A 15,281-nucleotide genomic window follows, 5' to 3' on the forward strand; every position below is an offset into this window, starting at 1 on the left:
GTGGAGTGAGTTTTGGGTTTTGGAACTCTTTTCCTAGTCAGATGTCTGAAGCAAGTGCTTGCGCTAAACCTCCCACTCCGGGATAAGAGTGAAGTTTGTTTTCTTGGCTTAGGGGATTTTTTGGGTTAGGAATAAGCCAGGCCACGTGCACGCATGCACATGGTCACTTGTAGGCGCACGCTCTTGGGTTTTCTGGGCTCAGGGTTGCTCTCTTTTGCACGAGTTGCATTGGTTGGCATTTTTCTGACTGGTTTTTTTACTACAGTTCAGCAAGCTTAGTATGCAGCAAGACATTTTGTCACACTGTCTAAGCATACAGGACTTCTTTTATTAGGCCTACAGCCAAGGTTCAGTCTTAAAGCAACGTACATACAGAAGACATGAAAAATGAAATGACAAGATAGCATATACTTGCCATAATGCTGTTTAATTTACTGTTTTACAGAAACACAAAAAAGGTTTTCACTGCCTAATGGCATTTCAAATCATGGGTTGATGAAGTGGTATAATATACCATGCATGTGGCCTGTGAGCTGTGTATGACACATCAGTCCAAAGCTCATGTGGCCATCCTCTCTCTTGGTGACAGGGCAAGTACTTATTACACATGAGTATAGTCTTGATGTGACTTTCAGGTCATGTTGGTTGTGGTACCCAGTCACACAACTTGCAGTTAAGTGACCTATTGTAGCAGTAAGGTGAGATATGAGGTCCTTTGTGACCAGGAGATTGGACAGGAATGCATTGTGCTATCGAGTACAAGATAGGTACAGCCTTTTGTACATCCTGCTGTAATCCTGCACACAGGACATATGCCTCTGGAGCCTTGCTGTCCTGTCTGTGACTTTGTCCCATATCTTGGTGTGCCCCTATGCAAGAGCATCAGAGATAAGCTGGCCATAACTCTGTTGGTAAAAGAGAAGTGAGTGGCTGTTCTCCCCATGCCTCTCTAGCACTGACCAACTTCTCCAAAACTCTTCCTCCTTCGCTGATGACAGAACACAAACTCAGTCTATTACTTAATTCAGTTTTCTTCAAGTATTAAGTCCTTTTTTCCATTTGTGAACAGATTTTTTTTAAAAAAGCACAAAAAAAAAAAAACCCAAAAAAACCAACAGCAACCAAAAAACCCAACAAAGAAACACCACCAAAAGCCATGGGCATGGTGGGAAGCATGTGTACAACTCTAGTTTGAGAGCTGCCCCCTCCAGTAGGTTACATAGATACAGTGACTTTAGTGGAGCAGCTTCCCACCTGCTGAAAGCCTGGTTTCCAGACTGAAGACCTCCATTTCACATTAGGCTTTTAGATTCTGCTCTGCTAAATCAGAGTAAAGTTTTCACGTGAAATGGTAGGTCTCGTCCAAATGCCGCAGCCTGTAATCTCACAGGGAAGTAACTATGCAGTTTGGCATAGTAGGAAGCTACTGGCAGCCTTTGATTACCGAAGGCCAGGCCCTGGGAGAAGTGTGTTTGGCAAGCTGTGTGTGGGAAGCTTACATATCTTCCTGTGCTTTGTAAGTGGCTTGCACTTCTTAGTTCAGTTCCTCTCTTGTAAATAGGAGCCCTTGCATTTCACAAAATCGAGGCACTAAACAGCATAAAATGCTATTGAACCACACCTGTTTTACAAATAGAAATGCCCTCATCGGCCCCTAACACATTGTGTATGCTAATCGCACAGGACAGTGCTCAGGGGCATTGTGTAGTACAGACGTGATGTTAAGCACACAGCAGTAAGCTTGGTCAGTGGTCAGAAACAGCCGTAGTTAATTCTGTGCATTGTCCGCAACGCACTGTTCTTGGAGCGGAGCCCTTTTTATTACAAGGTATTTCTGTTAGGTCATTCAAGAGAGCAGCAAGCGTATTCCCAAGTGGAATTGTTGTATAGCTTTATTGAATTCAGTTGCGGCATTGGGAACCCCTTCCATTATTTAGCTTTAAATACCAGCCCGATTTCAGACCTAAGGTGTGTGTCTCGATAGCTGACGTGTAAAAGGGAGAGTGTTTAACCCCAACAACAAGCCCTGAGTGTGCATTGTCTCCTGCTGTCCTTTAAGTGAGAAGTATTTGCTGCAAGGGTAGCTGCTGGAAGAACTCTCACGCTGGGGGAAGCCATGTATTGCTTCAGTGTGTGAGGTTTCTGCATCCCAGATGTTGACTAGAAGTAGAGGCCCATGTGTGGCAATGGCAGAGAGCGGGGAAAAGTACGCTTTTAGCATTACAAAGGACTTGTAAGGCTAGTTCATTACCAGCCTTTGAAAACAGTCCAAGTCTGTTGACTGGTGTAGGTGTGGTCCAGCAATATATTTTAGAAGTAGGTTGTTTCAGCCAGTCCTTTGGAACAGAACAAGTCTGCTAGAGGAGATGGGGACACAGGATCTGAGTATTCCCTTTCTAATTTGCAAGATCATAATGATAATTAACTATATGTAACCTTGATATTGTACAGCTGAGCAAAGACCCAACTGTGGGCCTTTATCTGCAGGATGTATGTAAGAATATAGATTCTTTGTGTGGGGATAACTCCAAAGTAGCTGGAAAACGTACCAGTCGGTACAGGCCACTGACACCTGTGGGGCGTGCAGCTTGGCTGGGCATCAACACCAATTTCTGCATCTGATCCTGAATCAAGATGCCCTTTGTGTTCCTACCCCTTCTAGTAACTAACAGGAACATCTAGCAATGCTTTTGCTAATGCATGTGGCAATACCTTCAGTGTAACTTTTTGAGTGTTCACTTAAAATCTCTAACAGTCTTGAGGGATTTTTGGATGATGTCAGCCGCCACAATATTTCCGGGCTCTCCATTTTGGAAGGAGAATCTGGGGATTAAAGTTACACATTTGTAGTCCTCCTTCATGGCATGGGTGTGCTTTTGTGACCTGATGGAACATTGTAAGGTGGCAGTGGGATTTTTGTGGCTGAGGGAGGTAACACCGATGCCTTTATCTATATGAAACAGCTAAGAACTTCTGTAAAGCCTTGACTGATTTCTTTGAAAATACATCAACCAACTGAAGATCAGGAGAGGATTTGAGGGAATAGTTTGTTTTCTGGAAAATGCAGCTTTGATGCAAACAAAATATCTGCAAACAAATATAGCAAACATTCTAAATGAAAAAATGAGGATTTTTTTTCTTAGGAAAGTAAACTTGAGTTTGTAGTTTGAAAATTGCCAGAAGTATAATTTGCTTGTTTAAGAGCTTAATTACATAACAAAATGAAAAACCTCTTTCTAAATCACTGAGTTGGCCCAATTAAAATAGAAAAAACCAAAACTTTCAGAGCAACGCAAAATGAATTTGGATAAGAAAACTGGCTCAGACTAGCAACGGTCTGATTTCTTCACTGTGATGACAGTATTTTAGGTTGACTAGCTTTTGTTGTAACCTTCAGCTCTCAGAGGGATGTTTTCACAGCTTTGCTGCTGATAAGCGAAGTACGGAATGCTACCCCACCCCCACCGCGCACATGCTCCCCCATTTCTCAAAACATTCAAATGAACATGGTTCCACTTTGGTTATTTCCCCATTTATTAAGCACTGGTGTGATAGAGGAACTAAGCACACCTTTGTAACCAGTTTCATCTGCTGTTTGTTCAGGAAGTAGCAAAGCAAAGTTAGGCAGGTTTGTAAGGAGAGTGCAAAAGGTGTTCCCTTATTCCCAGGATCCTCTTTCCCATCTTGCCTTATTCTCTGAGGTGTATAATACTCAAACTAAATCTTTAGGAAGCCCTACCTGCATTTTTTATCCCTGCTGTTCCACTTCACTCAAATTCAGACTGGAAGGTTTTGTCCTTCTGGGAGCGTTTAGGAAAAGCTATAGGTTAATGAGAGGATACGAAGGAGGAACAAAGCATATCTGTACCTTGAAAATGAGAAAATAATGTCCTTTGTTTTCAGTATCCTGGGAAGAAAAATAATGTTGCAGTACCCAAATATTAATCTAGATTGCATATTGAATCACAATGTGTTTTATGGCCCCTTCCCTTCTGAAAAGGGGAATGCTTCCAAAAGACCAATGTACTGTTTTATAAGTGGGGAAAATATGCTAAAAAGTATATTTTACAGGAACATATTTCTTTCCGTGAACAGGTAGTTACACGGTTTGGAAGCCCACTTAAGATTAGAGGGGTACACATCTATTTAGTAGTGGTAGGAACACTGGAACTAATGTAACTTCCCTCTCATCATCATCTTCCATCTAAAAATCCCAAAGCACTCTTTGAGAAAAGCTGGTTGATGAAATTTGCTGGTAGTGCTATTAATAACCCTTCTGCAGGTGGGTGAAAGCATAGCATGGTTTAAGGGTTGGTGCATTTGCTGGAGAGGTGCAGGTTTCCATGCCTCCTTCAGCAAGGACTGGCCTTTTGCATTGACATGAATTCACGAAAAGGAAAGCACGGGCCACTTGCCTGGCGGCAAGAGAGTGGGTGAAGTCAGCTGGGCCATTTATAACACCATGGTTGCTTACTGGGTTATTTGTCCAGTGTTTGTTGCTTGAAGAGGTTAATCTTTTGGGATAGGGATGCTTAGAAGATTATAGTACAATGGGGAGTTCAGCTCAATGCTGCCTTTTCTCAAGGATGTTGTTTTATGAAACTCCCTGTGATATTCAGTGTGACTTATGGAGACCAGAGTATCCAGGATTGTTGCAGTGAGCAATTAGTTTTCCTTCTAAAATGTTAACTTCAGCCCTAAAGTTAAACCAGTCTCATAGTTTCTAAAAACAAAAATGAGATCTGGATTGTAGGTTGTGCAATGCCTTTTCTTTTGGTTTGGTTTTTTTTTAGGCATTCCTTACTCTTGTTCTGATCAATCATGATAATTCCTGTATTTCTATATTGATTATCTTGTCTAAGTTAAATACAGGTGTTAACTAATCTCCCCAGTATTGCTGTGAGGTGAATAATGAAATCGGATACAAAAATTAATCAGTGTTTCCCAGGGCTGGGCAATGAGTCATTTTGTGTAGCTGGGACCAGACCATGGGTGTTACTGTTGTCCCGCACCGTGTTCCTCTCCCTCAGCCAGGCATCCTTCCCACACTGAAGGGAGTAGCCAGGCGAGCGCAGCTTCAGAAAGGGCAGTTGTAAATGATGAGTTAGCCAAGACGGAAGAGTAAAGATTTTTCCAAGGATGTTGTAATACAGCTGTGGAGTCTCTTCCAGTTAAGGCTCTGGCAAGTGCTGTTTGCGTAGCAACAGGTCAGCAGGGACACCAAGTGGGGAAATGTACCAACCCTTGCCATGACTGGGTTACAGTCATGCTTTAGTCCGGCCTCGTGGATTTCTTTCTTTGGCTTTATTAGGCTTTCCCATCAAAATCTGCAAAATCAAGGTTTGCAAAAAAAGGTGTAAGGAAAACTATGTTGTGGGATGAGCCCTTCTCGAATGGACTTTATTATAATAACTTTCACAAAATTCATAATGAAAAATGATCCATGTGTTATCCATAGCTAAAACTACACTTGTTTTTATTATAAGTACATGTGCAAATTCACTTGTGCACTTGGTTTTTCAGTTGTAGCACCTTTTGGTTAGCTTCTTTGTGTCTGTACACTATTGCTTTTCAGTGGGTCAAGCACCTAAGCCTTGCACTGCAAACAAAAGCCGTTTGAAAGGCAGCTCATTTTGCACTGATCTGTGTGTAATAGTAAACACTTCAGGCTTGCATTGCGTTTTTTTCCTGAACTAGTAAAGTACAAAATTCTGTTCTGAATTGTGAAAAATTTGTGGTGAGCAGCTCCTCTCCATTAAAAAAGCAGAAGTCGTTGAGGGGAAACTGAGCTGAGTTGAACGGTGCAAGAGATTGTTAGTGTGGTGATTTCCATGGCTTACCTTTCAGCCTCTGCAATCACTGTGGGGAGAGAAAGAAGCTGTGTCATTTTCATGGCATCATATGCTGTATTAGCCATAGACTACCACACCTGTTAAGTAAAGAATATCACTTTATTTAACAGTTCACAAGGCTGTTTGTATCTTGAAATGCTATGTAAATATAGCCTTCCTTAATCACTGGCCTCTTGAATATGTTACGTCTCGTCAAGTTTCTCCCCGGACACTGGCATTAAAAAACAGGACAAGCAAAACCTCTTGAAACCTTATTTGTGCTTATTAGTTCCTTAATGCAAAAAGATCAGGTTAAATAATTTAGTGCTTTGTCATTCTTGCAGTTGGCAAGCTTTCCCCAAAGGATCGCATTTCAAGGTCTTTTCCTTGAAATAACTACGAAAGGAAGCGAAGGTAGTCCTGACCTAGACATGGAAATGACTTGTGGGTATGGAAATGGAAATGGAAATGTGGGTAAATGTAGGTGTCTTCAGCTCACCTTTCCAAACTGGGGACTGGTGTCCACCTAAAGGAATGCCACAATCCGGGGCAGCCCCTCCTTGTATTCTCTGCCTGGTTGCCTTTCCTCTGGCTCTGAGAGCCCCGTTCCTCCCTGGGCTGTCAGGATTGGGACTTGCTGAAGAAAGCTGATCCTGTCGGTCGCAGGCTTACCTATTGGTGATGACTCTTCAGCCTGAAAATGGGTGAGAGTGCACCTCAGCGTTCTGCAAGGAAGGGTGGGAGCAAGAGGCCTCGGTAGTAAGTGTAACAGCGTAGCCTCAAAACCTTGTTTTTTACTGTTGGTAGTTTCCATGGAGCTATGAAAACAAAATCAGAGAAAAAAGCCAGGCCAAGTCACTGCTGCCAGCTGTTGGTGTAAAACGGTATATATAAAGTGAGTAATCAGCTCATTGCTCTATATATGGTTATGGAAATATGAGAGCTTCAGTGCTTGAGACAGCAGCATGTTTTCTTTTTCTGTGCTTCACGTCTGTGCCGACATCAGTGGAGTCCTTCTGAGGTCTCGCTGGAAAGGTGGTATCAGTCCTTGTGATCGGTCGTGTGTGTGTCGTAGATGCGATGTCTGCTGCGTACCAACAGGCTGGGACTCTGAGCGACTGGACAGGGCTTTCTCAGGCCCATAGAGTTCAAACAGTCTCAACCACATGAGGGCTAGAGACATTTTAATTGGCTTCACCAATTTGCTGTTCTGATTCTTGGTGTATAAATGGATATGCTGGATCAGACGACTTGTCCGTCTAATACATCATCCGTGTCTCTTTACCTATTGAATATTGCAACAGCAGGATAAATTTTAGGCTTTGGTAACCATGTCTGACAACAAGGATGCCAAGTGGTGTTTCCCATGCTTACTAATGCCCTTGTGAAAATTTTCCCTGTTGAACAACTTCTGGATGTGGCTTCTGGTCTGCACTCAGGTCAATGCCAGTGCCAAAGGAGCAGGCTCTTGCAAACCGGAGTGTGGTGGTGCTGCCTTGGTGAGCAGAGCAACCTCAGAAGTAGCTGCCTGCGCTAGGTCTGCTGGTCTAGATTCTAAAGTAAGCCTGTAGGCACACACTGTAAATTTGACCCACCTCATCCAGCAGAAGGCAGGTGGGAAGAACTGCCGTTCCAAAATAAAAGCATTACAGGTTTTAATCTCTTTCTGTTTTTGTAACATTAGTTTTTTCAGGAGTGCAGTGGGCTTTAAAAAAATCTCTCTGGGTGGATGATCCCAGGCTCTTCTTTAAACGTCTCAGCAAACTACCTGTCCATGCAGTGTTACATGACTTACATTGTCCCTGCACTGGTTGGCAGAGGAAAGCAGTCCCTCTGAGGCAGGATTTGAACAACCAGCTATGTACCAAGTGCACTGAGTCAGTACCAGTAAATTTGTAAGTCCTGAATCACTGCTGAGCTCTTCAGAGACACTTCACTACAATACATGTGCCTCTTCAAACATGAAAGTTAAGGTCTCTTAATTACTCAGTGCCTGTGTCAACTTGAATTCAAGATTTTGTTTTATTCATTCCACCTGAGGCCATGTCTTCGCTGCAGAAGAAATCCTACCTTTTGCCTGGGCCGGCTATCTCCGGGTAACATCTCATAAGAAGAAGGTGACTTCCCTGGAGAGGCTGCTAACTGAAGTGGTTATTCAGACCTGTTCCTTCTTCCTTTACCAGCTGCATCAAGATATAAATTACAAGTGCTTATGATTTTGGTTACGATACTTCCGTCATGGTTTTAGGTTAAAAATACTGGAAAAATTGTACAAGTGTTTCTTGTACTAAGGCACAGACTTTGTGTATTTAAATCTGTTCCCTCTGTGCTTTTCTGCTGATCTTACAGCTGTACCCCATTTTTGTGCAAACTGATCTTTTATTTGCTTTCATGGGCAATCTCTCAGCTGTAGAAAAGGACATTAAGCAAAAAATGTTTCAATTCTACATGAGATTGAAGTGCTTACTAATTACACTGTTTCTTCAAGATTGTCAGAAGGAAAACAGGAATGTGTGTTCAAAACATTGAGAACTTTTTAGTTGTGATGTTTTTAACTTTTTCCAATTCATAGCTCCCTAAGATTTTTCCAGTGAACCGCTGCTAACTGAAGTCTGTGGACAATCGACTAGTGATTTGTCTCACTATTTTAGATGCAATCTGCAGATCTCCCTGAAAACTACTGCCATAACCTGTGCCATCAATAAATAAATAAACTGGATTGATGAAAAGGAATCAAGGCCCTGATGATACAAATCAGATCAAAAAGAGATTTTTCAAATGCAGACAGAGGTCTCTCTGCATCTTGAAGCAACTCACTGTGTCTGGCCTGTGTCAGTGGGGCCCTATATTCTGATGACAAAGCCACTGATAAATCCAGTATGTTTCAGCTCTGTGTGCTTTGTTGGTGGATGTACTTTTTTTTTTTTCCTTGCTGCTACATTTGCTAAGGGAGCATGATCTAACCCAAAAGCATGTGGGAATTAAACTGAAGTGGGCAAATGCGTGCATCATGCCTACCAACTGAAGTTAGACTATTCCTAGCAAAGCTTTGCTTTTCTTTTTTTCTCCTTCCACCTGCCCAGGTTTTTGCTGAGCCCTCCATCAGCCTGTTCGCTCTGGAATGCTGCAAGGGGAGGGAGCTGCACTTCAGTGAACCCATCAATTCTGTTTTGAATGAGGACCTTCATTTTTACACTCAGTCTGTATGGGTGAGAAGCGGATTGTAAGTATTGAAGAAATATATTCTTGTCAGTTTTGCATTACAGGAGCTAATACTGAGCATGCATTTTCTCCTAATTTCTGCCTTTTTTCGTAGGATGTGTTTTATGTTCTAACTTTCATTTGGAGACAATACAAAATCCTAGAATGCGGTTGAGTGCTAGACCTGGTTTTTGTATCAAGACCCAAAATGAACAAAAACTGTGGGCAGAGGGTGTATTTCCCCCTGTAAGAATTGTCTTTTTATCCCTATACAATAATGAACAATAGAGCCTGTTGTTCAAACCAGGAACTAAAAGTACGTAAGTTTTGATTGCTGACTTACAAAGACAGGTAGAGTAAACTCAGGCTGCCTTTATTAACTGGCTGTAAAATACCAGCTATAAACTGAAGTGATTTAACTTAAACCATGGCAGTGGTTCAGTGAAGCTTGATGTGCTGATCGGCTGCCAAAGAGGCAGCAACTTCTGAGAGAAGCTCAGAGCAGATCTGACAGCTGGAACAGTAATTTGCTTCTGTTCTTAGTTTAACACCACTCTGTGAGCATGAATACACACCCAGGGTCTTCTGTGAAAGCCATTTTACATCTGCAGAAGTGACCTTCTAACCTCCTCTGCCTCTCCCCCTTCCACCTTTTGGAGAAACTCCCAAGTATTCTGTCTTGGCCAGGTTTTCAGCCTCCACACCCACAGCAGCAACAAATAACTGGCAGAGTCTAATCCTGTGACTGAGACCAACTGGAAACTGCCGTTGTTCTAACATGACACGTGTTTCCTGTGTTTATTTTTAACCTTTTCCTCACCTTTTCACATAGACAAGATTAATTTTCTTGAGAGATCTTATGGGATGACACAAAACCACACAGAATTTGAAGCCACTGGGCAAGGAATTAGTGCAGACCGACCACAGCATAGGTATATCTCCATTGTGATTCTTAGGATGAATTTTTCAAATGCATCTAGTCTGTTACCACCTAGAAGTCAAAACCCTTCTACGGATATCTGTGGTAACACTGCTGAGCGCTCCTCTGATTCTTTGAGGTTGGTCCAAAGGTTAAGCCTAACCTAGCCAATGCTCTAGAGCACCATGGACTCTTTTCTTTCAGTAATTTCATGCAAGCGTTTTCTTGAAAGGCTGGTTAGGGATTGAATCTCCCTTTGCTTAAGAGCAGTCAGTGGTGACTGACTTTAGCTGTGGGCCCACAGTGAACATAAGCTTCCCACAGAGCTTTGCCAATCCACTATAAATGCTAGTCCCTAACATCTGTGCCACTTCTATCCTGAGCCCTTGCTGAAAATATACAGAGGGTGCAGTCATCTGCTGCTTTTGTCTTGGTGCCCCAGGAGAGAGTGGCAAGTAGCTGCCTTTTGAGGTGTGAGAACAACATACATACGTTCCCTGTGATCTGTGCTAGTTTGGAGGAGGAAATGCCTTCTTTGGGAGGAACACTTGTATTTCTGGTGGGAGCATGTAAATCTTCATACCTCTGTGGAGGTGTTACAGTCTAAAGTCTCTCTTGTTGGGGAACGTCTCTTGATGAGCTTTCTCTGCCCTCTCATCAGGGGTGTGGAACTGGCAATTAAATCACTTTGCCCATGCAGTTGGCTGTAAAGGAAGGGTGATGGCTTTGGGACCACATAGTAGAAAAGCACGGGAGAGTGAGCGCAGCAGTCCAGCCCCTCCTCCACCTTTGTGTTCTTTTCTGAGTATCCCAGCCAGGTGAGCTGCTGCCCTGATGCTGGGAAGGGTCAGGGCAGAATGGCTGAGCTTTCTCTGAGCTCTGTGTGATGCTCCCTAGGAAACAGACCTCTACAGCCTGCCCCTGTCCCACACTGCAGATAGGTAGCCTAAAGGTTGAGGGTGGCAGGTGACCGTGGGAAGTCTGTGGGATGTCCTAGAGGGTTTGTTCGCCTTATCTGCGATCAAGAGTTCAGGAAGGTGGATTTAGAGGTTTTTTTGGCTCCTTGCCCCAAAGCCTACCGTCAGCTTTAGACAAATGACAAAGATTTGTGTAAATGTACCGATGGGATCTTGCCGTCAGGCTTAGGTACAAGGATCCTTCCTGAGCCAGCTGACCCACCTCAGTCAGAAATGGCAGGAGCCTGGACTATGGCTTGGTAAAGAGTGCTGGGGGCTAAGGTACTCCCAGGTGTGGGAGAGATGGCACAGCGGAGGCTGCTGGTCTGCGTGAGAGCCGAGATGGGTTTTGCTTCTGTCGCTGAATGCCAGAAGCCCAACCTGGCTTCAGATGGTTATTATGGTAACAGTCCTTCCCCTCTCGGTTTCCTGTAAATGTCTGCTTTGGCAACAGAAACTGCATTTCCAATGAAACTGATGCTCCAAGAATAACGTTAACAGTGAATTCTCAGTGACTTCACAGAAAGTATTACAAGAAGAAGTCAGGAATGTGTTAGAGGGAGAAAGACCACACAGTGGTGGTCGAGCTGCTCTGAATACCCGTTAGTCAGGAGGTACGGGGCTTAATTTGAAGAAACAGGATACAGGCTCATTACAGGGCAGTTCACAGTTGCACACTTTAGCCTCCGTGGAGTCCTGAGCAAGGCCTGTCAGTTTCTCCAAATTATGCACAATGGGGAAAAGTAAATTACAGGTGCTGTGAGCGCTGTTTGTGGATGTTTTCTCATTTAGAGTGCAGCCATCCCTCCTGCTCTTGGCAGCTGACCTGTAAAACAGGTAACTGAGGAAACCAGTATTTGCCTTGTGCTGAGATGGGTGAATGAGTCAAGAGTTTGCACAACAGTGTCCTATTTGATATAAACAAAACTGATCTGTGATCCTGAGGCTGCCTTTGTAAGCAGCAACACGGTATCTACTGAGCAGATGTATAGATAACAAGGGACCTGCATGTGCTGGTGCTTTAACTCTGTGTTAACAGAGTATTTGGCCGTCTCCATGGCTCAGATATGTTCGCTACAGGAAAGTCTGTTATCACAATGTGTAGGTTTTGGAGTAAATATTGTGTATGTGTTTTCAGACAAGTGGAATAGCTACAGAAAGCTTTAACTGTAACAGAAGAAAACATTGGACAAGATCCTCTCGTAATTATGTACAACCAGGCAAAGCTGCGAGTACTACTGTCTGGTGCGTGGCTTCCTAGTTTCCTAACACGTGCCTGCTGAAGCCTGCATTATTCCCATCTGGGTTCATGCAGGAGTTCTCACATTTGTGGGAAAAATTTGCGCAGGGGGTGGAGTTTACAAGTTTCAGGCAGACAAACAGAAAACAGGTCTTAATTTAGACAGAAAACCGTTAAATCACTGAAAGGGATGGCATTTTGTGGCATAGAGATACAGGCTTGATAGCAGTACTACTCTGCAGAGGTTTGGGAGCTTTTGTGAGCACAAGCCTGTAGTTTAGTTCCGCTATGGTTGACACATAGTCTTCCTTGTCCTGTGTTCTGTACCCAGGTGGATTGCATATGAAGGATGTAATTTTTTAGGAAAGCAGATTCTGCTGGAGCCCAGTGAGATTTCAAACTGGAATGAACACAGTGGCTGGAAAGCGATTGGCTCCCTTCGTCCTGTGAAGCAGGTACTGTAACAATGTGTGAGGTCAAGTTTGTTTTTTCCACAGGGGTTAGTGCACAAGCATCAGCTCTAGCGCTAAGGATAATGATGTGCATTGTACTCCTTAAATTAGGCCAAATGATGGCAGCCAGAAGGACCCACTGGAAGATTACTGAAGCGGAAAATTCCTTCAGTGGCAGTTACTGAGATCTATATTATGCTCCTAAAGGGAAATAATGCCTAGTTTCTTGGAGCCAAGTTTTGTTTTTCAGAATGGCTCATTAGCATGTTCTGTAGCTGCCCTATTTATACATTTTTGCCATAAAACAATAAAAATGAGAAAACCAATTCTGCATTGGCTTGTTTCACAATTAACATAAATGGAAGCAAGAACAAGTTTTGTTGTACTGTAGCTGGGATTTCCAAAAGAAGCAAAGTTCATGCAGTCCCATCATGTTTCCCCTCTCTGCCTCACCCCAAGTAATGCCAATTTCAATCTCGTTCAAAGGTTCAGGTCTCAAAAACCACAAAGTTCTTAAGAGCTTTGTGAAAGGTAGGTGGAGAAGAGCAAGGCTGAGATGAATGCTCCTCATTCAAGGAAAAGCAGGTACAATTCTGCACTTCTGCCTTTCCAAGATGCATCAGGTAATTGGTGACACCCATAGGCTCCCAGCCAGTGACAGGACATGTTGCTGAGCGCCTGGCCACGCAGCTGTGGGAGGGCAGCACCCCAGCAGACAGAAGGACGGGAGAGCAGCAGGGAATGTGAGCCGTAACTCCACTGGAAAAGAGTTTTCATTAGCTCTGCTTCTCACAGAACAACTTGTCTTCACTTAGTGACAAACGCTGCTTTATTTTTAAACAAAAGATTCAACTGGGGAACTGGGAAAATGCTGCAGTGAACAATAATAACCATCGTTAGCATTAGTTACAGATTATCTGTGCCCCCCCACAATGATTTGTTAGTCTAAGAAGTTGACAGATCCCTGGAATTCTTTGGAAGTGGTAACCACCAAGGGATCCCATTTTGATTCTGGTTTTGCAAATAATAATGAAAATAATTTGTATTTATCTTAAAAACAGAATTCCTTCTTCAGCCAACAATCTGAAGAGCTTTTGTCTTTGGCAGCATCCTTTTTTACACTGCAATAGCAAGTACCATCGTAAGGCCTACTTCAGCTACTTTGCTGGGACTTTTCGCACTTGGGATTTGTGTGATTATTTTTGTTTTGTTTTAAATCCTGCAGGCTGAGGGCTTCCTTGAGTTTGTGCAGTCAGCCACCTGTGCTTGATACTTCTTTGGGCATATGGTCATATTTTTTGAGACTGGAGTAATAATTCAAACCTGCACCACACCATATTTCTTCCTTCCTCCTCCACTACAAATTACAGAAACAGTAAAGTCTGCCAGTGGAAGAGGTAGTGCAAGAAAAAGAGAAATATTTGAAACTTGTGCAAAATGAGACACACAAATATCGCTCTGTGACTTCATAATACAATCCTTTTCTTTTAAAGAATAACTATAGACTAAACAAATGCACATTAGTTTACGGATGCTTTGGTGGGAGAGAGCTTTATTGTCTGTACCTTAGTGTTTGTTGAAAAAAAGGAGATTCAGAGCTCCTGGAAAACAAACTATGCTTGAGCTGGGGTTCCAGCAGAGCTGCCCTTAAAGAGCAGGGACTTATAATTTGCACTGGAGTCAGTGAATAACAGGGCAAAAGCTTGAACCCTGTAGTAGCCCTACAAAATCATCATCTTTTTTGAGTAAACAGGGATGCCAAGCCAGCACCCTGTTTTCCATGTATGTTCAAAACGAATGGTGTAACTTCTCTGCTATCAGGTCCAGTTAACCGGGGTTGAAGCTGCTGGATGTGTGACTCAGTAGGTTTTACGTCCTGAGAATAAAAATCTTGCAGAGTACAGCCCATTTACTGGCCTCGGAATGAGTGACGTATGCTGAACTAGAGATACTTGATTATCACAAGAATTAGTTCTATAGATATAAATATCTTTAAAAAAAAACTTATCTGCCGTTGCTGCTTAGAACTGTCTGTACGGGAAAAACACTGCTGCTTTACGTATGTATTTGCTTCCAACGAAAAAGTTATTGAACAGCCCTCCTCTGAAACTGGAATGGGAACATATACTTTAGAAAACTGATAGAAGGTGGAGGGGGTGGCATTCTCACATCGACTTTCTTAACTTCTGTGTTCTAAGTGTCTCCCTTCACACGATTTCAGCCAGCAGTGTACCTCAGAGTGAAGAACCGAGCCCAAGGTAAATATCTGACAGTTGCGGGAAGCCTCGCAGATATAAGAGCAACGTCAGTGTGCGCGTCCCCTTACAACGGCAAGAATACCCAGATCTGGCACTACTGTCGTGGACTCTTCAAATCCAAGGTGAGTTTCCAGATGCTGGAAGGGTGGTATCACCTGCTGCCCTTTCACCTTCACTTCTTGCTTTTACTGTCGGCTGGCATTAACACCAGGATAGCTTTTGGCCTCTCCCATGCACCTTAAACCAAAACTCTTAGAACCGACATCCTCCTCCTCTGCATAGACAGTTTTGATCTGTCTGCTTTGGCAAGGTGGACTACTTTTCACAGCTCTCTGATGTTCCTGGAAGTAGAAACCTGGTTTTGTCTAAAGTTGCAACTTTATTACCTCTAAAGAGTTAAGAATTTCTCTGAAAAGTAATACGC

At 43.1% G+C, this 15,281-nt stretch overlaps 1 protein-coding gene across 3 annotated transcripts in view; it reads left to right on the forward strand.

Annotated features, from left to right (window-relative positions):
• Nucleotides 1-15,281, forward strand: part of CRYBG3 (crystallin beta-gamma domain containing 3) — a 94,699-nt gene that overhangs the window by 75,683 nt on the left and 3,735 nt on the right. Inside the window, exons 18-20 of one of the 3 annotated variants that reach the window (XM_064468797.1) lie at nucleotides 8,915-9,054; nucleotides 12,479-12,602; nucleotides 14,821-14,979. In XM_064468797.1, coding sequence (XP_064324867.1) covers nucleotides 8,915-9,054; nucleotides 12,479-12,602; nucleotides 14,821-14,979 — 423 coding nt within the window. Of the gene's footprint in view, nucleotides 1-6,638; nucleotides 6,727-8,914; nucleotides 9,055-9,864; nucleotides 12,453-12,478; nucleotides 12,603-14,820; nucleotides 14,980-15,281 lie in introns of those variants that run through there. The other 2 variants (XM_064468804.1, XM_064468812.1) reach the window with 2 other exon arrangements.

This window comes from Phalacrocorax carbo, chromosome 1 (genome assembly GCF_963921805.1).
Source record: "Phalacrocorax carbo chromosome 1, bPhaCar2.1, whole genome shotgun sequence".
Classification (NCBI taxonomy): Eukaryota; Metazoa; Chordata; class Aves; order Suliformes; family Phalacrocoracidae; genus Phalacrocorax; species Phalacrocorax carbo.